This window comes from Poecilia reticulata, linkage group LG2 (genome assembly GCF_000633615.1).
Source record: "Poecilia reticulata strain Guanapo linkage group LG2, Guppy_female_1.0+MT, whole genome shotgun sequence".
In the NCBI taxonomy this organism is placed as follows: Eukaryota; Metazoa; Chordata; class Actinopteri; order Cyprinodontiformes; family Poeciliidae; genus Poecilia; species Poecilia reticulata.
This window is the reverse complement of record NC_024332.1, coordinates 4,306,517-4,329,996: the sequence shown is the minus strand read 5'-3', so window position 1 is coordinate 4,329,996 and position 23,480 is coordinate 4,306,517. Positions and strand designations below refer to the sequence as shown.

The 23,480-nt window shown below is 39.9% G+C and overlaps 1 protein-coding gene across 1 annotated transcript in view; it reads right to left on the bottom strand.

The window, feature by feature from the left end:
• pard3ba (par-3 family cell polarity regulator beta a) overlaps positions 1-20,385 on the bottom strand; it is a 144,103-nt gene extending 123,718 nt beyond the window's left edge. Inside the window, exons 1-2 of the mRNA XM_017308921.1 lie at positions 19,858-20,385; positions 11,560-11,664 (exon numbers count right to left, since the gene is read on the bottom strand). Coding sequence (XP_017164410.1) covers positions 11,560-11,664; positions 19,858-19,974 — 222 coding nt within the window. The 5' untranslated portion in view covers positions 19,975-20,385. The remainder of the gene's footprint in view (positions 1-11,559; positions 11,665-19,857) is intronic.
• Positions 20,386-23,480: the final 3,095 nt, after the last annotated feature.

Below are 23,480 nucleotides of genomic sequence, written 5' to 3'. Positions count from 1 at the left end.
AAAAAAAAAAAACGAAATATTTTTATTTTTCTTAGCTATGAAAAATATCCTTATAGAAAGTTTTACTTTTGATTTCCCAAGTTCAAATATTTCACTCATGCATCAGTGCGTGTATGATCATAAAAAGGAGTGAAGGGATCTTGTTTCTTACTTATTGAAAACACGGGAARGTTTGAAATTTCATCCTTTCAGCGTGGCATCTCCGGTCCTGTACGAAGAGCGACACCTTTCATGGTTCATGGTGTTTTTATTCAACACACACGGTTCTTTCAGTTCTGCCTGGCTGTGATTAGTATCTCCAGAAACAAATTGCCTTATTTTCCCCACTGTGTCCAATTAGGGGGGGGGAAGACACTGATATGGACCCATGCAGACTGTAGGTCTGCTGCAGCTGAATAATGTCTCCCCGTTGTCTCGTTTTCTCAAACAAACACACCCCATGTAAAATACGAGCAGGTGAACCCTGTGTGTGGCAGGACTCAGCCGTGTTATGAACTGTTAGTCACGACAGTGTGTTTTTGTCATGTGATCAGGCTGGCTGCGAAGATTGTGTGCTGGACAGCCGCCAAGATTACAATAAAACACAAGAAAATCTAATTCSGAGGCACGCATGAAGCATAGATAGAGACGAAATGCCTTGGGATGCAAAGTAAAGCGGAATATATGCAGCATCAAAAGRAAAGCAACTTGCATTAACATGCTGCTTAGTGAAACCGTTTTAGAAACAAACAAAACTTTTCAAGAGAAAACTCCAGAGGACACAAAAAGCCTGAGTAACACAGGGCTGGAGATTTTAATAGACTTTAAATATTGAGGCATTACTACACTGAAAAAGGAGGGAAAAAAACAACAAATTTTTCGACAATGGACATTCTGCTCACTTATTACACCTGATTATGGTCAAATTAAGTTGTGCATCYCTAATGTCTATAAATATTGTTTGCATCTTGCCAACAGATTACAAATAAAAGCTTATAATTCCAAGTGATCTAAAAAYCTACTTGAATATCAAATATCTCTTCCATCTTTACAAAATYTGACTATCCAAGTAAAGAAACAAATACWTTTTGTTTACCATGGGAAAAACTGCATTTTTYGAGGGTGACCTATCTAAGAGGCACAYCGGTGTACACTTTATAAAACATAAAATTATATCTGCTTTTAATGGATCTGAGTAAGAGCAGAGAGCCACAATCTCTGCAACTCACTATAAAACATTTCAGACAAATGAACAAAAAGCACTTAAGAACAAAACTGAAATTGTATACATGTTGTTTCTGCATTTTCCTTTACGCCTATTTTCATGCAGCAATAATTTACTATCCTCGGGTGTTGCGCTTATCTAGAACACCGACAACTTGCAGGCTGCCTGAGTCATGACTCTTTTATTCAGTGGAAGTAAAACCAAATAGGTTTTTATCCTTTCGCACAGACTCGCAAAACTAAAAGCTATTTTCTTACCACTATTACTCATATGACTGAATAACTTTGATTCTAYGAGAGAAAAGTTATCGTTGATGATTTTTCTAGTAGCTAGGGAATGAAACAATGCTGTTGTGTAACTCAACTCAAAGATGGACCCAGCTGAGTGGCTTTAAATATTGATTCACGTGCTCAGACTAAAAACATGACTGAAATGCAGACAGACCTGCGTGGAGCCAACATGCAGGGTGGGATGTTTTCAAAAGAAACAGCTACTTTAGGTCGGANCGGTGTACACTTTATAAAACATAAAATTATATCTGCTTTTAATGGATCTGAGTAAGAGCAGAGAGCCACAATCTCTGCAACTCACTATAAAACATTTCAGACAAATGAACAAAAAGCACTTAAGAACAAAACTGAAATTGTATACATGTTGTTTCTGCATTTTCCTTTACGCCTATTTTCATGCAGCAATAATTTACTATCCTCGGGTGTTGCGCTTATCTAGAACACCGACAACTTGCAGGCTGCCTGAGTCATGACTCTTTTATTCAGTGGAAGTAAAACCAAATAGGTTTTTATCCTTTCGCACAGACTCGCAAAACTAAAAGCTATTTTCTTACCACTATTACTCATATGACTGAATAACTTTGATTCTAYGAGAGAAAAGTTATCGTTGATGATTTTTCTAGTAGCTAGGGAATGAAACAATGCTGTTGTGTAACTCAACTCAAAGATGGACCCAGCTGAGTGGCTTTAAATATTGATTCACGTGCTCAGACTAAAAACATGACTGAAATGCAGACAGACCTGCGTGGAGCCAACATGCAGGGTGGGATGTTTTCAAAAGAAACRGCTACTTTAGGTCGGATGTTTTGCACATGTGAAAGGAGGAACAGTGCCACCTTGTTTTAGCCAAACGCAACTGCATGCACTCGAGTCTCTTAACCTTTACATGAGCATCACACACATCCGGATGCACAAGCAAACATACACACTTCCCTATTCYATCCGCCGGTACTAATCAACCCATTTTTCTTCTCCCCTCTCATCGGCATCCACCAGCACCGCAGAGTGTGTTTCTCGCTCTGTGTGTGTGTTTCTCTGCCCAGAGTCTATTGAGATGCTTTTCTGCCGTTGTCATTTATCTTACGACTGCCGCCCCCCCACCCCCTCTGTTTTCTTCCTCTCACAATATTCTTCATTTCTTTCTTTGAACAAGAGATGCATAATTCAGAACAATTCTGGCAGGAAAAAAAATAATGGCAACCTAAACATCGCACAAGCGTTCCCATCTAAAACTACAGCATTAAAAAACCAGAGTGCAGAGAGCACCTTTTCAAATCTTAATCACACAGGACCCGTAACAGAACAAGGTCTGAGCTAAATCCTTCTCCAAATAGCTTGTAACTCTGCATTTGCGCATCTGGTGTCGTTTTTCGTTTTCCGAGCTCCAAGCTGCAGACCTGTGAAACCTCAAGAAAGCCRAACGTGTTTGCAACAGCAGCACTTTCCCACTCAGCGGATGAATCAGACGCTGTTCAACACGATGTGTAGAGAATGTGTTTCTCCATGGATGCAGAGTGTGATGAATAGTGACAGTGCGAGTACAGAGAAGGGGTGAAGTGTGTGCACAGACAGTGTGAGAACATTTGGCTCTTAATATCTATGCTATTATATTAGAAACGGCAATGAGTTTCTAATATAAATATAAAAGAGGAACAGACAGGTATCTGCATTTTAAAATTCAACCTTTGGCTAATTGTAGRGCAGTGAAGGTGAGGCTGCAGGTTCTTGCCAAATTTCTACACCCTCTCTGATCTATCAAGGATTTTTTTTTTAGATGGGAAAAAGTTACAAAAGTTCAGTCAGTTTATACCGGTGGAGAATAAMATTATTTTATACAAATGTCAAGGATTCATATATCTACTCTGGCCAAATCAGATCACAATCTGTTTTTTCTATGCTCTGAGTATAAACCTCTTGTAAAGAGACTACCTGTTAGGAAAATACAGGAAACTGAAGAAGCCACACATGGTTGTTTTGAAGCAACAGATTAGATTGCTCTTTGCAAGCYACATGGAGAGGATATCGGTGCCATTGGGAGCAATAAAGTATACCCTTAATGAAAATTTATTCTAATTATTTTTAATATTTCCCCACTGTGGGACAATAAMGAATWTTTCTATTCTATTCTAGAAAAGGATTATAGTGCACTTCCAGGGTGACTGGCTATATTTGAAACTAAAAAAAAAGAAATGGAAKRAAAAATGTATTTTTATGTTGGCACATTCATAACAAAAACTACAGGCGCACACTGCAATGAGTCAACGAATAAGACTGTAGTGTGCGTATTCTAAGAAACACCTCTTGGTTTTTCCATCATCAACATGTAAATATTTTAAAGTTAAATTGTCTGGGTGTGTGTTTTGGCAGTATACTGCATTACTTTTGGTAAAGCGGAACARGGTGTGTGTGTGGCACTACACACTCCAAAGGTATCTGAGTCCTAACATCTGCAGCATCAGTCAGCGTGATGGAGCATGTGTGTTCCGACTGAAAGCAGAAACCCCAATAAAGCCACGACTACACAAAGCAAGACTCCAGCTGAGGCATAACAGTGTAGGCTATGCACAGTGACAGGCCACATTATTATTTATGCACACTCATAAAGGGAGAGGGTAAACTCTTCATAAATCACTCGGGGCCTGAAAGGCCTTTGGGGAAGACGAGGGGAGGGAACGAGCGGAAGACGACGGGGAAGAGAGCGAGGGTTGTGGGTGACGAGGGAGCTCCAGGCCTCAAATTTCCCAGGTCAGCAACGGGAATATCAAAACCAGCTCATTCATCATTCCCACAGTGAAAACACATCACCTCRGCTCCTGCTGCACATCTATCGAAACGACACACACTGGCCCACAAACATACACAGGGCCAGGCGGTCCCTCTGCGCTCGAAGTCATAACCTCATTCTTGTAAATGCGCGCGGGCTGATACATGTACACACAAACACRGGAAGAAAAGACATGTTCCAAATCTCCTCCCCAAAAAGTCACAGCCAGAGCTCAATAATCAGCTTTCCCTTCCCTGTGGTCGTTGCACAGCCACCTGCTCCTTATAGCCTTCCCTCGCTCCCTCCCTCCTTCCTTCCTCTCGGGATCTGACGGAGAAATGGAAGGAGTGATTAACTCGGAGCTGCGAGGCTGGCGCCCTCTCACCTGTGGCTCTCCCCTCCGCCGCCTGCTCCTCCTCCTCTTCATATTTCCATCCGCCTTCCCTTGACATTACACTCACACGCCTCTTATTTTTATTCTCCTTTTCCAAGACATGTTTGGGATGCAACGCAAAAAAATGAATGAAATAGTCAGAATTTTCTTTCCAACTTCATTCTCAATTTAAAGCAGCTCTATATTTGGTATATGTATGTATTTTTCTGTATAGTTACATTYATATGTGGATGGACAATGCTTCTCCATGCTTTAACGTTAAGTCAATATCGATCTAATAATAATAAAGCATGTGTGACCAGGTGGGGAAGGGTGCAACGAATAAAAAAAAATTTCAGGTGAAGTGCTTTTTCCCACTCTCTAAACACCTTTAGGCTGTGAGTGATGTAGGTTCTCCATGGCAACCAGAGGTACTAAATGTCAGCAGCAAAAAGGCTCATATATCTGCATCGGTTAGCTCAGCTGAAAGCAGARGAATACACTTCAGACTAGAAATGTAGCCTAAATGCAACCTGCTGCAGTTTAGCCAATATGCATGTTCACTTTCCAACTATATTGGAGTTGATATAAAGGGAATAAAGAGACGTATGGAATCACTTATTGTTACAAGTCACAGCTTGATAGGGTGCCAGCACACAGATTGACATTCTGATGACGACTAGTGATAGACAAACACAAACCTTTCCTATACGCCRACAACTGTCACTTTTTCTATCCGTATGTGTCAGATTCAAGCACACCAATAATGCTGGGGACCAATTCAGACGCATTACCGAACCCCAGAACTCCATTCATTAGGCCAATCAGTTAGGCGATGAGGCCGAGAGGCAGCAAAATTGAATGATAATACCAACAATGAATGTGTGTATATGAATTAAAGTGTGGCATTGTGAGCAGCACAATGGAAGCAGATGTGGCTTCGGGAATCGTTAAATATTTAACCTAAATGAGCTGGATTTGGGATTTGCGAGCATTTATGCTTYGGGTGAAAAGTACACACTGTGACACACAAACAAGCACGACAGGGAGTGTGACTTTGTGCTGATTTGAGTTATTAGCATTTAGAGCGAGCAGAGGGAGAAACTAAAATAAAAAAAAGCACCAAACCCTGATATAAATGCACCTATATGCTGAACTCTGGGGTAATGCTATGTTGGGGAAACAGATGGTGTGAGTTCAGAGAGCAGATCTGCTTTAAACAAATTGATCTATAATTGATCATTAGCTGGATGTGATTAGCTGCTCTGCGGGTTGCTCAACCAAAATCAAAGCTAACTGGAGAAGCTAATTTTGACAACATGAAGCTGCAGCTTCAGAAAATCATTATTTTGACTGCTCTACTGTTTTTATCTAATTTTATTTTTATGTCGTGTAATAGACCAACTAAAAATAGCATGCAATGATGAAGCTGAAGGAAATTATCCATAGTTTTTTTTTGTTTTTTTTTATGACGTAAAATACAAAACATTTGGCGTCCATTTGTATTCAGCCTTCTATGCAAAAGGAGTCCAACATTAAAAAATAAATTTAAAAGTGCCTTTTGGCACTAGCAAGCCGCTCCCTTCAGTTCCTCCTTCGTTAAAACAACATCAGAGGACGAAGGCCTTGAATCTTCGACGGCGGGGGTCGCACAAATTTATGCAAAAGAAAACTGAAAGTAGCCTTATCCCGACTGAAACCCGGGGAGTTTGCTTCACTGAACTGACAAATCACTTTGGAGAGGTGCCATTATTCAAAGTCAAAAGGTAACGCAATAGATCATGTATAGAAATTAAAATCCTAAGTGCGACTTTATGAGAGAAACCCTACGCGCATGAAAGTTAAACAAAAAAGCAGACTGGCACGGCAAGAATCCTTTCTCCTTAAGCCTTCATTGAGTTCGCTCGATGTAATTACAATCAAACCAGGTTTAGCCGAAAGTGTGTTTGAGAGCAGCTGAGTGCAGAGGGTATAGGGAGGGGGTTAGTTAATTGAATATAATCAGATGGAGAGCTGTTGTGGAGCTCAGATGGGAGGGCTGCATCAAGGTCGACCTGATGAGATTTGATCCAATCAGCTCAAGGGAGCAAATCCCGTCGGGTGAACCTCTCCAGTCGGATCCGATCTGATCCGCAGGGAGTAATCTGGTAGAGATGATCCAACTTTACTCAATGGGAAAAAGGTGGAAAAAAAAAGACAAACCTGCCACAGATTTGTTATGAATATTCAAATGTGTCGTATGGATTGCAATGTGAACTTAAGAGTGGGAACGGATTCTGATTAGGCTGCCACTCGTGTCACATTTTTTAATCAGCGCACTCGAGCCCCGCTCTCCCCCCCGTTCATCACCGGCCATTCATGCGGTCGGCRCCGAGTTACGGGACCATTCAGACGCCAGTCAACCGGCGGCTTGCCGTGGCGTGTGATTGAGAAGGAGAGAGGGCGAGGGAGCGAGATGTCACAGAGCATCAAAGGCTAATCAAGCACGTCTGAGCCTCGCAATCACATCCCATTCAGCTAACTTTTTCTTTTTTTTCCCCCTTCTGCCCCTCCAGCAGGTTAGCACATTTAAGTAATGCTTCATTGTTGCCTGTCGGGGGGGGAGTGACATTTGACTTGTAATTAATGACTGCAGACAAAATTTAAGTAGCAGAGTTCACCTGCAGCTGCTGGAAATGAAATATGAAAAAGCGTGATTTGATTTTTTTTTTCTTCTTTTAATTTCAAGAGCAGAAAGGTTAGAATTGATTTATACCTGATGGATTTCTTTAAATGTAAAACTTTTTTTTTTTTTTTTAAGCATTGCTTTCAAGTGTTGGATGAAGAGTTKAGCCGGAGATATTTCAGAAGGAGATCGTCTGTGATTTGAACCATCGCATTTACATTTGGGCAACCAGAGGGAGCCACTGGAGACGCCTTGTAGGTGCTGTGATTAAAAAGGCTAATTAAAAAGGAGACAGGAAATCATTCCAGGTTTTTTTTTTAATAATAAATTTCCCATGAAATTAAATGTTATTTGCATGTTCTGAATGGGGGGCAGGGGGTTTTAACCACAGGCCTTTCTTTGAAAATTTTACTTGAAAATTATATGCTCAAAATGAACTGAAATGAACTACTTGGATTGTTCTGGTATCAAGATAAAAGTAAACAATCTAGAGGTCTAAAAATAATCAAGTTAGTGAGTGGAAATAAATTAATATGGCACACAGAAAACCAACCAACCTCCTTCTAAAAAAATAACCCATAGACTTTTTTCAGCGATATTAGCTGATACAAGTCCAGGTGAAACTTCCACATTAGTCATTTTGACACCATTTGAAAACTACGGGTTTTTCTTAGGTTCTTTTCACATCTCAGCACAGACAGTTATTCCAACCAATAATGGTTTTTGAGACAAAATAAGAGTTAAAATATTGCAAACATATACTGAAGTGTTCACTTCTCCTGTCAAACGTCATAAGTTTCTCRGGACTCCATTGGTCGATCTGAATGATTAACACATCGGGGCGAAGAGAATCTATAAAGGTGTCGACAAAACTCATCTAGTCGACATCGTTCACCAATCAGATTGAGGGAAGCAAAGCAAGAGAATGTACAGAAAGTCCAGCACTCTGAGGCTCAACAAGTTGTCTATTATGTTTCCTGTTTTTCCTGCACTGATTAGCTTCCTCCCTGTATCTGACTGAGCCCAGGAAAAAAAAATATAAAAAAATTAATTTCACCTCATCCTATTTTGATCACACATGGCTGTGTGAATACTGTGAACCCAAAACATTTTCTGTTAAGAGCAGAAATTATATGTATTTTACTGGTGGGAGCACATGTCATAATGTTATGCCTGACTGCTGTAAAGATTAATAAAAACAGGATGCAGCAGATGGCTTAAATGTGCAGTTGAACCTAGACGCTTAAATGCATGGAATACTTAAAAGGTCTTCCTCACTGTCTGAAGTTAAATCAAACCGAACGTCTCTTGTTTCAGGTCAGAATTATGTGTGGATTACAATAATTAAATTTTTTTCTAATTGCTAAATGACAAATGAAAGAAAAACTTGTGAAGATGCTGGCTATGGCTGGTAGGTATTATTATCCAGTGAAAGGTGTTCTGTACCAACCTGTGCTGAAAGGTCACTCAGTGAAGAGGAAGCCAGAAACATAAAAAACATATTGCAGTGCAAACAGGGACACAAACTGCTGATCTCAGTCCAATGGAGAAGTTGTGGGTAGATTTCAAAAGTGAAAAGCTTGTAGGAGGAAACCCAAACCTTTCAACCAAAAGTCACAATTCAAAAGCAACACTCCCCAAAATTCAGGAAACGTCTATAAACTTGTGATTTTGAAGAATAATTTGGTAGAGTATCTGCTTTAACCAATAAACCTCCAGCTGCCAGTCACACATACAACAGTGCTGCATCAATATAATAGACTCAGCAGTGACCTGGAGTGGTCCGACTCCACGCCGCTCCTTTATGTGGTCACACCTGAAGCAACAACCTTTTCATCTTCCCCCCATTCATCTGATTGATATTAATATTCATCAGCAGGCTGGTGGCCCGTGTCTCAAGATGGGGGGTTAACGAACGGTTTGTCCGTGCACGCTGTGTGTGCGCGCAAGCAAGCCGCGGATGCAGGGGGCCTGAGCTGTAATCAAATCACAGCCGCCCCCTCATCTCTGCCCTCATCAACCACCAGTGGCGTCTCCTTGCATACGCGCCAACACGGTGCCCTGCGGGCTGCCACTGGAGTTCAGCACAGACGCGGCGGACAGCTGAAACGTGTCTGTGCGCTGAATAATAGTCGAGGGTTTGCCCAGATAAAGAGGTCTGGACTCGCGGCAATGCMGAGCACTAAGAGTACAAATAACTAACCATTATCTCTCATTAGCATCCGTGGCTAACACAGGGCCCACGCTGAGCAGCGGAGGGCCCTCACGCTGGGCCCACTCCTGTATGATTGATGGCGAAACAGCATCGGCCACAATAACAAGACAAAAAAAAWAGCGCTAACGATATATCTGCTGTAGGAGGCGAGGTAATAAAAATGTAGACAAACAAAAGGAAGTGGGGCTAATCAAGAATGCCAGGCACAGCTCATTAATCTAGGAGAGCCGACRCCATTTTGAGGACTGGAGATAAAGTCCAATGACTGGCAAGTTGGGAAGATCACGGAGGCTTGTCCTCTTCAGCTGCTACCCTTTCATCAACTGCTAAAACAAAAAGGATAAAATGGGAGGGGAGCCTTAAAAGAATAGGGGGCTGAAGCTCAACCAAACATTTCACTAAGGTAATTATCAATTAAACTGAAACCAATTATTCAAGCTTTTATTTCTACAAATGTTGATGTTTTCAAAGTTTCTCAAAATTAGAAAATGAAGGCTCTCAACAAATAAATGTAATGGGGAAGACTGTGGACTTCCTCACTACCCGATAGCCAATTATTTAATTAAATTAATGAAATAAATTAACTATGGGAAGAAATTGTGTTAATTGGTGTAAAGTTAATATATAGGAGGAAGTCCAACAGCATTTTAGAAACAAAATATAACTTAAAGTTGTCTATTTTTTCATCACTTTTGCACCTCTATGAGCTGCTTTTCTTTTCTTTTTTTTTTGCTCCAATGGAGCCCGTTAATATTTATCATTCACCATGCATCAGTTCTTACCTGCAGGGGCAAGAATATTCATATGGCTGTCGGTGAGTTTCTTATATTTAAACAGAAAATGTTATCTCATACTGTCCAGTGTGTTTAAAAACACTGCTGTTGTAGATACACAAACATGACTGACCTTTTTTTAAGTTTCTCATAAACATCATAGCGTCAATCCTTAAGATGCTTCGCCATGTTTGTAGAGCTGCTCAGATTTGGAGTCGCCACCCTGAAGAACAACTAGCATAAAATCTTCTTTGTAGCAAATGCTGCAAACAACACTAGAGGTCACAAAGTCTCTAAGGAGTTTTAAACTTCCAGGGCCAGCTCACCATTTTGACTGTCAGCTTTGCGTAGCGCAAAACGATTTGGCAAATTGACTCACTTTGTTTTGAATTTGAAGCAAACAATCATCATAAAAAGAAAAGCTCTCTTTTTGTATTGCTTATGTTGAATAATTGATCATTTTTGAAAGCCCTGATTGAGATGCACCCCGTTGCTGGCTAGAGTCGAGCATTTATTCAGCCACGTCTGTAATCACTTAAAAAAAAAAATCTGAACATCAGGTAACATTTGTGGCCAAATTGATTCTAAAAGCCAGGCAAGAGTTATGGTMTAAAAAGAAAATTAGAGCGATAAAGCCTGTGACTCAGATGTAAATATTTTTGGAATGACATAATCCAAGAACATAGAGTGTTAGTCAAAAATGGTAACACTACCAAGATTGTGTAATATAAAGCTGGAAACTACACACCAACATCTAAACAAAGATCCAGACTAAAGCAACAGGTATAACAGCATTACAGAAGATTGAATATTCCATTTCCTTTTCGCTTTCATGTGACCAAATGTTCACAACTTGTGATTCATCCAGACTCCAAACTTGTGAGTATGGATCGTGGACGTTTGACATAAAATCTGTGGGATTTATTTTGAGACAAAGAGGACAAAAATTTACACTGAGGCAAGAAGGACAATCTGGAACAGCACAAGCATGACAAATCAAGAAAAATAATCTTCTTGTCATGTTTTGTATTAAAGTTCCAACAAAAAAAATTACCGTACAAGAAAAGCTTAGATTTACAAATACTGTCCCTGTCATTCTGYCAGGCTGAAACAAAAAATCAAGAGTCCACTGCAGGCTCCATCCCCTCCAACAATGACAGACAATTTTCTGTGATTTACTGTCCCACAGTAAAGCAACATTGCCGTCACTGCAACAGCTCATCTTTCCACACTGAGCTGTCCATCAGGTGTCAACGTAAAGTGTGTCCTCCTCACCTTTTCTCTGTCTTCCACCAGGTCACTGAGCAGATCGTCAATGTCCAGGATCCCTCCATCCGTGTATTCCAAGTGGTGGATGTTCACAGGAACCTCTCCATGTTGCTATGGGGTAAATGTATAATAATCACCATAAGACGTTTGAATAARCACTACYAAATCTTAAAATTAATAGCAGATGAGTCCATTACATCCATAAAGAAATTTAAACTTCAGAAAAGTTGTGTGTTTTTCCTTCAAAGGACTATAAAACATAAAAAGTATCCAGGTTCTTTTATTTTTCATTTAATCTGGGGAGTTATTAAGAACAAATTCTCATTTGCAATATCAATGACAAGAGAAGGACACGGGAAGATCAAGCAGATTTATTTTTGATTCAACAGAAAATGAAGTAATTACAAAAAAATATATCCATATATTCTCCAAATAATCTGCCTCTGATCTTCATCTRACTTCACTTATCAAGAGCATAAAAACGCATTCTGCTTGCTGGACTGAAAATACCAGCTTGTCCTTAGAATAGATGCATTTCAGACTCAAGAAAGTGAAGCACAAAAAGGTGGGAAAGAAACATGAAAGCAGAAGTTGTTGAAAACTCTGGTGTGTAACATTTTAGCTGTTCCCAGAAGTCTCTGGTGTTATTATTGGAACATGTTGGACGCCAGGAAGCCCTCTCCATGTTTGGGGGTCACAGTCCAGAGTTCTCCAATTACCACTGGGAACACTCAAGACTCACATTTCCATAACTTCTTCATTTCATCATCCTCTGTATTTCTGGAGCTTTTCATCTTCATTATGGTGCTGTTTGGGATTGCTTTATCTATAACTTTCGTCACTTTCTGTGGTTTGACAGCAATCACAATGTCCAGTAGATTTGCCTTAGCCACTTAGTTAGGSAATAGCCTCATCATTCTTCACCACCTTTACATGTGAAGCCTGGAAAACTGCAGCCAAAGCAGCTTTAGCTATAGGAAGTCTTAGGAGCATCCTTATGGGAATTTCTAGACTATATTTCCAAGTGTGTTTCTAAGGTCAGACATGGATTTGAAGGTGAAGATCTTGCGATCTCTGCTTTCACTCATTAAAAAGGTATTTTGTTAGTTTGATGTCAGAACTCATGCAGGTCAAGCACATCAAACGGACTCATCCATGACATTKGACTCACCAGTACTAACACTTGACACACAGCTGATAAGCAAAAGTGGTTCTCATGGTAACTTCCAAACATAGAGACAATGAAGTCTTTGTTTCCAATGGGTTCCTCAAATGCCAACCACCTTCAGTGCTGCTGTGTGRCTGATGTTCTTCTGGTTTCAAATTCAAATTCAAAAATGCTTTATCGATTCCAAAGGACAATTATTTAATTATTATTTAACCACTTTGCCGAACAGGTAAGGGTTTGTGAAGCAAAACCTGGACACGACACCATACCTGCTGCGTGACGCAGCATGTAGAGAGTATCTACAGCGGTTGTGGTATGAGATAGAGGTTGAGATAAACGTTCAGGTTTTTTTTTTTTTTTGTTCCGTGGGAAGTGTGGGCACATTCCTGGGCAGGTCAAGAGCACACACCCAAACAGAGACAAAAAAAAAAAAAAAAAGACTGAAGTCAATTCATTTTTGATTGCGCCACAATCTGGAACCCGTTTACCCCAGAAAAAAAAATAAAATCAACAGAGAAGTTCACGAACAAATGCCAGCTTCTTCTTTTTGTGACCCAGTCTATAAATGCACAGGCGTTTCATGCAGCTGAAGAAGATTTTGCTAGACAWACAATAAACCAGAAAACAAAACAAGGTAATGTCAGTAGAATTTATAGGAACAATTTATACTTACAASCAAAATGTGAACAAAGTAAATGAATCATACGAGTTCCTAATGTTTACAGAAGTAAATGGCCTCTTAGAAACCATACATACAAATACAAAGAGTAATATACAAACGCATTAGCAATTAAATTGGTTTATATGGGCTGTAAGCCTGAGAAGCTAAGCCCTATTTTGATTAGCTTCATCCCAGCTCTTCTGTGTCTCAATGCTAAAATAGAGTATTTTGAATTTTCCCACAATGTRCATCCCTCAAATCAAATTGCTAGGAGTTTTAGATTTATCAACAGAAAGAAAAGCCTTTTTCTCAGTGCTACACCGCCATAGCCAAAGCACCTAGCCTCAGCTAGTAGCTAAATACACAGCAGGTTTCAGACAAACAGGTTTATGGTATGGTAATCCAGGGTTCAGGTCAGCTAGCTGGAATGTGAGAGCATCAACTAGACAGACAAAAGGAAGGAAAAGCCTGAAAGCAACAAGCAAAGCCAAGAGTGAAGATTAATTTTGAACAGTTCATTTATTCGTACTTAAACGTAGTGCCAGTCACTGGAAATTACAAAATTCTCTATGTATTTATCTACTTTAACTACCTTCAGCTAGCACATAATAGTAGCAGGTATGTTTCAAAARGGGCAACTAGACATATTATTCCAAGCTGGCTGGAAAAGCAGGTCCAACTGGACTGTCTCCCAGCATTCTTCCTCTCCTAACCAGCCGTTGATGCCCTGTAGACGCAACATTTGCACTTTTGGCATAAGGCCACACAGTCATCGAGGGTGTGGATATTGCACTAATTTCGGGCTTTTAATSATGCATTTCAACAATTTGAATGGAATGAAACAATATTAATGATTTTTTGTAAAACAAGRTGCTAAAGATTGAGCCGTTTTTGAACTTTTCTTTAATCTGAAATGTATRAAAAACTGAGCTGTTAGCATGACATGACAACAAAGTCTTCAGTCAGAGGCCTCTTCAGATTTGCTACCTCAGATCCTCCCTGTYCAAAGAAWCCCCATTAACAACAACTCTGAAGATACYTGCAAATATGATTTTAAACATTTAATTTCCCTATAGAATAAACATTATTTTTGTATTAACAGTGCTCAATGCTTCAATACGACAAGATAGCCCCACAGCATGATGCCGTCACCATCATGTTTGACATTTAAGACAACTTTCTTTCATTCGAAAGCCTCACCTTGACTCCTCTTATGCCAATAACGAGTGGATATAACATTTTAACCAAAGCTGTAAGGTAGGAGGAATCTTAATTGTCTGTTTTGGGATGACAACATATCACACGGCTTAATGGAATTAAAGAGGAATGAGTGTGCTTTTCAAGAAGAGGGACTTCACCAAATCACAGGATTAAAAACTGCAGGGGGGGGGCAATAAAAAGTTCCTCTGAAGTTCCTCAGACTGAATCCCTTGTAATACCTTCACTATCCCCAGAAAATAAATAACAAAAAGGAGTTGAAACTCAGTCAACTGCAGAGGAGAATTACCATGGTGGTTAGAAGAGCAAACTCCCTGCAAATTACACTCCTAAGTCCCCCCCATCATTTAGAAGTGATATCTCTCCTTCCTCCCCCACCCACCACACACACYGGCGAGCAAAACACGTCATCCCAAGAGGGCAACGGCGCGCTGGAGCGATTAGTGGAGCTAAATTCTGTGAAGCGCTGGTGCTATTTCACACTTTGATCCTCAGAAGAATGTGTCATTATGAAGCTGTAGGAGCACGGTGTGGGCTTAGCTGTGATAAAAAAATAAAAAATAATTCCTTTAATGAACGCTTCGACGAGGACTTATTCTCAAGTTGGACCAACTGATGGTRGTGTGTTTAAAGGCGAGAGAAAAACAGGGATGATGAAAAGATGACAGATAGTGAAACGTGGGGATTGAAAAAAAAAAMCCAGTTTTGATTAAAGATATATCTGAAAGATCCTGTTGCTTTTACAAACATTTCCATGAACTCAAAAATGTAATTGTAATGTTTTTTTTTACTGTGATTTAATGGTTCATCATGTTTGACTTATTCACATTTCTGGTAATCCAGAAGTAAAATGTTTTCTGTATTTACACAATACGTCACCTACACCGAAATATTTCTGTTTAAAAACTGAAATTTTACGCATTTTTACTGTATATCTGACTAAAATTGACATGAAGCCTTTTACAAATCTTAACGGAACATTCTTTTACATTTCTAGGGTACATTTACTCATTTTTTTACTGGGATGCACAAATAACACAACCACTTCAATAGGTAGTGTGCTGTAAAGGATTATATTTGGGGATGTCACTTTAAAAGGGAGCTGAACCAAACATTTACATGTTATATCTGAAAAAACAAAAACATAAATTTAAAAAAGGTGTGCACTTCTGCAGGCCAATGCGGAAGAAAAATCCTCTGCATCAGGAAGTACAATTTCTTATCAGCCAACAAGGAATCATATCTGCTTTATAATGTCRCGTGCCACCAGCCGTCCGTCCGTCACACAGAACASTGCTGTCTCCGGCACTTTCMCAAACATCATCTGCGTGAACACATCAGACATCCAGCGAGGTCGAAAGCTGACACAAAACATGCAGAGGACGAGAATCGACAGCAGGCTGGAAGGGTTACGTTGAACTGTAAAAACGCACTCTGCATAGCGGAGCTGTGAGACATAAAACCCGACAACGCAGGACAACAAACSGGAAGAGAGTTCGCAGCTCGTTTAGCGAGCAGTCACTGTTGAGTTGATGTAGGAGTTTTAGTCTGAGCTGAACTTTGCCCGCTTCCGCAGAGAAATAGGAACTCTGAGTCTGCTGACCTTCAAGGCAAAAAAAAAAATCCAACACAGTACAGGATGTTTATTTTAATATTTAGTTTAGTATTCACCTGGTGAGATACAAAGAGCTGTTTGAGGCCTTCAGAGAGAAGATTATAGCTGTCTTATTAAAATTGGATGCTTAAAATTAATGCGGACGTACCCAGGTTTAACTCGCCAAGCAAGTTAATCTTGTAAACAGGCCGCAAGATGCCAAAAGAAGTTACCAAAACCCTAAAATGTTTTCACATGATAAGTTTATATAAATCACACTCAGAAAAATGCCKGATCAGTTTCTACTTTTATGGGAAATGTGCAAAAAATAAAAATAAAAAATTCACAAGGGCCTTTGCTAAGCTAGAAATAAAAACATTGTTTGATTTAAAAAATGGTTATTGTTTAAGTGTAATCAAAATCATTTATTTTTCCCTGAATTCAATAGACCCAAAGGTCAGACCTTCACATTTCTGTGAAACATCTTGTTTATGACCTTAATATTTGAACTTTCAGGCATCCTTCTCAACATTTTACTGAAAAAATATCAAACACCATTTAAGTTTAAGAGATTTCTGCTATGTTTTGCTTYTTTTTTAGTGATTGCAGACAAAACTTATGGAGAATTCCTCCATACACTGATTTCCCACTTTCATACCAAAAAATGTAAAGAAACGTTCTTTTGTACAGAGCTTCATATATCATAACATCCTAGGTGTAAACTCCACACGCTCCCATAATCTTCTCTTTCCCCCCACACCCCCATCTTATGCAGCAGAAACATTTCTACAAACTTCATCACCACTCAGATAATGTGCAAATGCATGTCTTCCAGATTACACTTTATAATAAGCTATAGTTTCCTCAGTAACGTGGCAATGAAAGTAGCTGAACRTGAGGTATAGCTGAGAACACGTTTTAATAAACTGCTAATTAGCACGGTCATCACACGGCATTGTAGGAAAGCTCAGCAGGACTCTGCAGAATGCACATCCACACGCCTGTGGTGATTATCTGCAAGTTCTTGGTGCTGTCCCTTCTGTCAGCGGAGAGGTCAGTGAGTGGAGAAACGTGCAGCCAATGCTGGCGCTAAATGGGTTCTGCTGGCAGCTAATCTGCTCCCATCTCTTGGAGCCGAGCCGGACTATCCTTATACTGCGCAGAGGCCATGGACTGCTGAGTCAGTGTCTTGCATCAGCAGCTAATTAACATGCTCTGTGAAAAGCAATCAAGGGCCGGGTGCATTCCAATCACATGGTCGCGTTTAGCCCGGTGCAGCTTGTGCGCCGCAGAGTGTCGCACTCAGAGTCAACAGAAACCCTCTGGGCGAAGAGGGCTTGGCTGCTGCTGTCGGTGAAGCAAACACTCCACAGCTCAGGGGATCACTGAGAGGGGATGAGCGCTGCCGTGTGTGTGTGTGTGTGTGTGTGTGTGTAGCCATCTAGGTGTGCCATCCAATCGCTCCTTCAATCCTTGCTTCCAAGGCTTCTCCGAACCGGAAACTCGGCGCCGGAGGGAGGGAGTGTGGGCAGGCTGAGCGGGCACCAGCCAACCGATAAGAACGGGGGGCCTGTCACCAATCCTAATCCCCAATCACTCACAGGACAAAGCCTCCTGTCCACCACGCACCTCTCCAGCTGCGGCCACATTGAAGACATCAAACRGCAAACTTCCACCTGCCCGCCGAGATATCGGGGCTTAAACCGGGAGCTATTGTRCAGGTAGAAGGCAGAGTCTGCCGYCAGAAATACGTGCATCCTCGTCGAGACACACGCCAGCACGCTATCACGCAAGGACAGCAWGCACGCAAGCCGCTGATTAATAAAAAGGTCAGCCTGGCAGGATGATTAATGTTGGGAGAGATCGCAACGGTGAGGATGCAGGAGTTGTGTSTTTCTGYGGATGTAAACATCCTTGCASGGTTTCCTATGCGTCATTCATGGAAAAACTCCAGATCTAGTCCTTTATATGCCTTAAAATACAAAATAGAGACAGTCACTTTAAATTTACGGACAGTGTTTCTACAGCACGTTTTAAATGCGTGAGCTACAAAAACAACAAACTGGAAGTGAGCAAACGAGGAGGAAAGGTAGGGGGTACAGGACAGGAAAGACTGAAGGAAGAAAACAAAGGAAGTACACAGGGAAGAAAGGATGGAAATAATATAAAAAAATATAAGTGGAAGACAGGGAAAAATGGAAGGAAAGCAGAACAAAATTTAAGCAATAGGGGAAAAGGTCTGGAAATGCAAATATTTTTTTATAACTTTCAAGGTGAGGCATAATTTTCCATCCTTTCCAGACCTGAAAAATACATCATATCCCATACTTTTYCCCAGATTCATTAGGAAGTCTGTGTTCAGAAAGTCTCGATTAATTTTCAAAACAAGAGATGAGGACAGAAAAACCGTCCCATCCCCATGCCCCACGCCACACCCGTCCTGATCGGAGGGAATGAAGGTTTTGCTGCATCCTACAAAAGCAGCGTGGGTGGAGAGCATCATGACTCACGCATAGAGTGGAACAATGTGGGAAAGGTTTAAAGAGATTACTCCTCAGGATAATTACTAGAAACTTTCTGAAAACCACAGCCATAATAAGACGCCCAGAAACCTGAACACMAACCACAAGTTTCAGCTCAAACTCAAAGACTTGCACTTTTCTATGGGCTTTGTGGAACCTGGATTAGCTACGACAAATTTGCAGTTTTGTCCCGTCGATGTTTACTTTCGTAYATTTCAATTTGAAACCTAGAAGATTGGGTAAATCTACTGAATTTAGAGCAACAGCTACAAATAGATTTGGGATTTCTTATGAATAGATGAGCTTTCACTGTTTGAGTAAATGCGCCCGTAATTACATTTTAACCAAAAAGAAGAAAAGGTGGGTAACAGGTAGAAAGACCAAGATGAGGACAAAACTAAATCTGATAGGTGGGCTCACCTGAAGAGGATTTTGACAACTTTTACAACCCAAATCAAGAGCTAGTATGCTGAAAACACTTAAACCAAATTGACAAAATAATGTTTTTTAAATCAAGAGGTATCTGTTTAATGCTGTGAACTCTTATGTATGAAACAGGATATTTTTTTTAAAAGAAAAAAATATCAGACTTTATTCAACGACATAAAATATAACTTAAATACGACATTCAGAGATTGAAGTTGTAATTTTCAGGAAAAAGTCAGAATTCTCCGAGACTAAATAAAAATAAAATCTTGAAAAGTTGTGTGAACTTTGAGAACCACTGCAAAGTAGTAGCAAATTTCCTTGTAATAATATTTAGAATACAAATGTTAAAATAAATCAATAAATAAATAAAACTCGAGTTAAAAGGAGTCCCGCAACTTTCTTTTTAATTTCTTTTAAAGACATGTTTTGTGGAAATAAAGTAATACTTTTCAAAATAAATAAAAATTTGCCAGAGGACGCCAATCAAAGCTGATAGCCAATGCTAGCTGTRTTAGCTTTGAAGATAATAACTACAGCCGTTGGCGTGTCACGTGACCCAACACCTTGTTTAACGTATGAGAGRAGTTTGTTACAAAATGACAAGCACGACTGGAATGAAACAAAGTGTTATTGGAGCTAAACCATGCCTATAGTTATGTATATACGAACATTAATAAATAAGTGATGGTATATATTTTTTAAGAGGACTCACCTGCTCTACTATCCTTCGGTACCTCCGTGTAGCTTGTTCGATTAATTCCCGGACGGTCCATCCAGCTTTACAGGGAACCACCACTGAGGTGTCCCCGAAAGTTACGGTAACTTTCATGTCAGCAACAACTTCTCACTGTTGTTTAAAAACAAAACACGCGAGAAGAGAAWAAATTTAATCCAAGTTTGACARGTCTGAGGAGCCGAAGCTGCTCCCTGTTTCAGAGGAAAAACACCTGTCCGTCCAAACCGGAGCAACAGGTGCCTCGGGTCGGAGTGAAATCACGACAAAAAGGAACTTTTTCCGAGGTTACCGAGTTTTTCTGCTGAGCAAACCCCCAGAAAACATGTTGGTTTTTAACAGAGCTCGAAGAAAGCGGCGTTTACGGCTGTTAAAAGGGGAGTTTTTGTCATGCTGAGCCGAGCGCTGATACACCCAAACAAAACAAAGTGAGACGGAAAAACCCGGAAGAAATCACAGATACTCTGCTGGAAAGGAAAGTGCGCTCCCACTGACACTACCTGCGTTTACCTGTGTGTGCTTTAGATATCCTTATGTCATATGTGCATAGAAGAAAATCTTTAAAAAAGAAAAAAAAAGGGGGGGCAATGAAAGTGTCGTGTTAACTAATTGAGCTTAGTGTAAATAAATAAACATTCTTAGTAAATACTCAGTATATCTCTTTCTAATTTTGCCTTGTAAAGGTAAACAATTTCAGAATTTGTCACTTAATAACCACTAACCTCAACACATTTTAATACATTTTTATGCGATAGACCGATACACATATAGCAACAATGTTTTTCAAAAGATTTTTTTAGCAAATCAAATCCAGCAGAGTGCACATCGTTACAGCTGTGATGTCTTATTTTTTGGCCAAGGCCATGCTGCTCCTATTTCAAGTTGTTTACATCTCTAAAAAGATCTTTAAAAGCAAACCTCTGTCCGCTCTCTAATCCTCCTGACACTCTCTGCACACTCATCACAGATTCTAATTACCTCACCATTACTCTCTGTCATTTTGTGTCATTAGGTTGTTGTTGTGAAATTGCATTTATGGATATTAGCAGCCGCTGACAGGCTCCTCTCCTGTGCCTCATTCCCTCACATTGTTTGGTTTTTGCTCTCTGGGATTTCCTCCCCCATCACATCTGAGAGAGAGCTACCGTTGCAAATGGATTCATAATTGGGACAAGCACTTTTTCCCTCTTTTTTCTTTTTCTTTCCCACCCGCCCCACCGGCATGCTTTGCACCCAAAATGTGCAGAGGGGAGCACTGAAAGCGCTTCTTTTTTCATCTTATCCAGAGAAAACAAGGTGAATTTAATGAGCAAAGACAGGGAACGGGACAATAAGAAAGAAAGAGATGATCCGTAAATTAGTAAATCACCATTAAAAAAAGAAAACCTGCATATTTGTCCGTAATCCCCTGTATTTTTCAGAATTGCAGCCCAGTTTAGCACAGCTACCCAGAGGGTTCGTGGTGGCGGATAAGCTCCCCTAGGCTGCTGACTCATCAGGCAGTGCAACTACTGTTTGGCACCACTTGGATCCACACATGCTGACTGCAGTCATATTTAATCAGCCAACAGGAGCATGTGCATCTCTACAATATGTCGTTGAAGGCTATACGGCGTAGGGTGGTGAAAGATAGAACTGTTTGGTTTTATCTGAAAAAAGCTGAACAGCCTGTTCTTTTATTTAAATGGTTATTTGTTCAAGGCTGGTAACCCAATTACACACCGAAAGAACTTCCCGAAATGTCAAGTTTCAAATTTTATTGAGAGAGCTCTGAAGCTGGCTCCACTTCCCCAAATGAGACACGTGCAAACTTTTACCTTCTCCTGGACAGTTTGTGTTTTAAATGTTTTATTGATAGAGGAAGTCAAACAAATCCCCATAGCAGATGAGCATTAAAAATGAAAAACACATATTTTAAATGTTAATGCATTGTTACTTTTTTATTGCTTGCAGATAAAAATAGATATAAGCTTTATATTTTGCTATGCTTTGCTGTATTTCTCTCACATCTGAGCTGGACTGGATTCCCCTTCACGGCTCAAGTGAAGGATAAACTGAGAATGAACTTGATTTTGGGGCTTTTATGTTAGTATCTTGCATGCATGGGACAAACTCATACTACTGAGTTACCGTTGAGGGCATTTATTCACCAGGGAAAAGAAAACCTGTGTTTAAAAATATTTTTAGCAAAATCATTCATTTCAGTTATTGCAGCCTAAAATTATATTTAAATAAATCTACCTGAGAGATATGGTTTTTTTTGTATACTGTTTTAACATGCTAATTCAAGCAAGTTGGTTAACATTAACTTATACCTTTGTTGAGAATAAATAAATTCTGTGTTTTCCTTTTATCTCTTTTAGCTAGTTGCTTAGCTAAACCTAAAGGAAATTACGTTAGGAAATGGAAATGAGTTATGCTTAGAGGAAATGACACACTAGGGAACGCCCTCTTTGGGACATAGCTTAGAGGCTAACAAATTTACATAATTTACAAACTCTTCTTGGGTGCCATTTTGTCTGTTACCTCCTAAAGGTGGCATGACAAATAGACCAGCTGTATTTTGGTATTAATAAATGGAATTCATAAATTCAACTTTCTGACTCTTTTTCAGTCTCATACATCAAGAACTCAGCATGGAGAATGGATGATTCTCCACACCACCCGACGTGCTTCCAGCAACTTTTAAACTAGAATTAGCTAAAATGCTAACATTAGCTAACATTGGCAAGTTAGAATATATGCAAGGATGCTAGCATGCTTGCTTCAGCATGTTGGCTAACACTTGGAAGCTAGTTAGCTTCTTTTTTTTTTAAAGATTTTTGTTGTGCCAGTGGACTTTATTAGCAGTATTAGAATGGGAATTGATGGAAAGAGGAAGGCAAAAGACACATAAAATGTCCCAACATTGTGAATTGAACCTCAGAACACAGACGGCTACATCAAAATAGCTTTTGTCTGAAGTGTTCTCGCTCTACCTCTTAACAGCACACCACAATTATTTATGTTCTAAAATTTGCTAAAATGCTACATTGTGCATGTTAGCTAACACTGGCAACAGTATTTACAAAAGCATACATTTAATACAACTGAAAACATATGTTGGATTAACTTAAGATACAATTGAAGGAGACAGTAAAAGATATGAAATATTAAATAATAAATTGGGATGTTTCGCCTGATAAGTAAATATTCTCAAATTAAAGGTCGAGTTTTAGACAATTTTCAAGATGAGATTACGTTGATGCGCCAAAAACTGAATTTATTTCAAGACTTTTTTTTAATGCATGTTGTAACAGGGCTGCAAATTCATGTGCTCTATGATTTGGTCTTGAACTAAGGCCCTGTCAGCTGGAGCGCGATTGTAGAACAGGGTAGATTTGTTCTGTTTACTTTTACGTAACAGAAGCTCGTCAGTCTTAAAAGGAAGAAGCAGGTTTGGCCGCATTCCCTTCCCATGGCGTCGCCTGCATACCTTCACTGCTCCCTTTTGGAGAACATGATGTCACGTTCTCCATGAGTGGTGAGCTCTCAACATGCCCCGGTGTTTACAACTGTTGAGTAAATTCAGCTTGAAGACTTTGCCTCATTTTAGTCATATT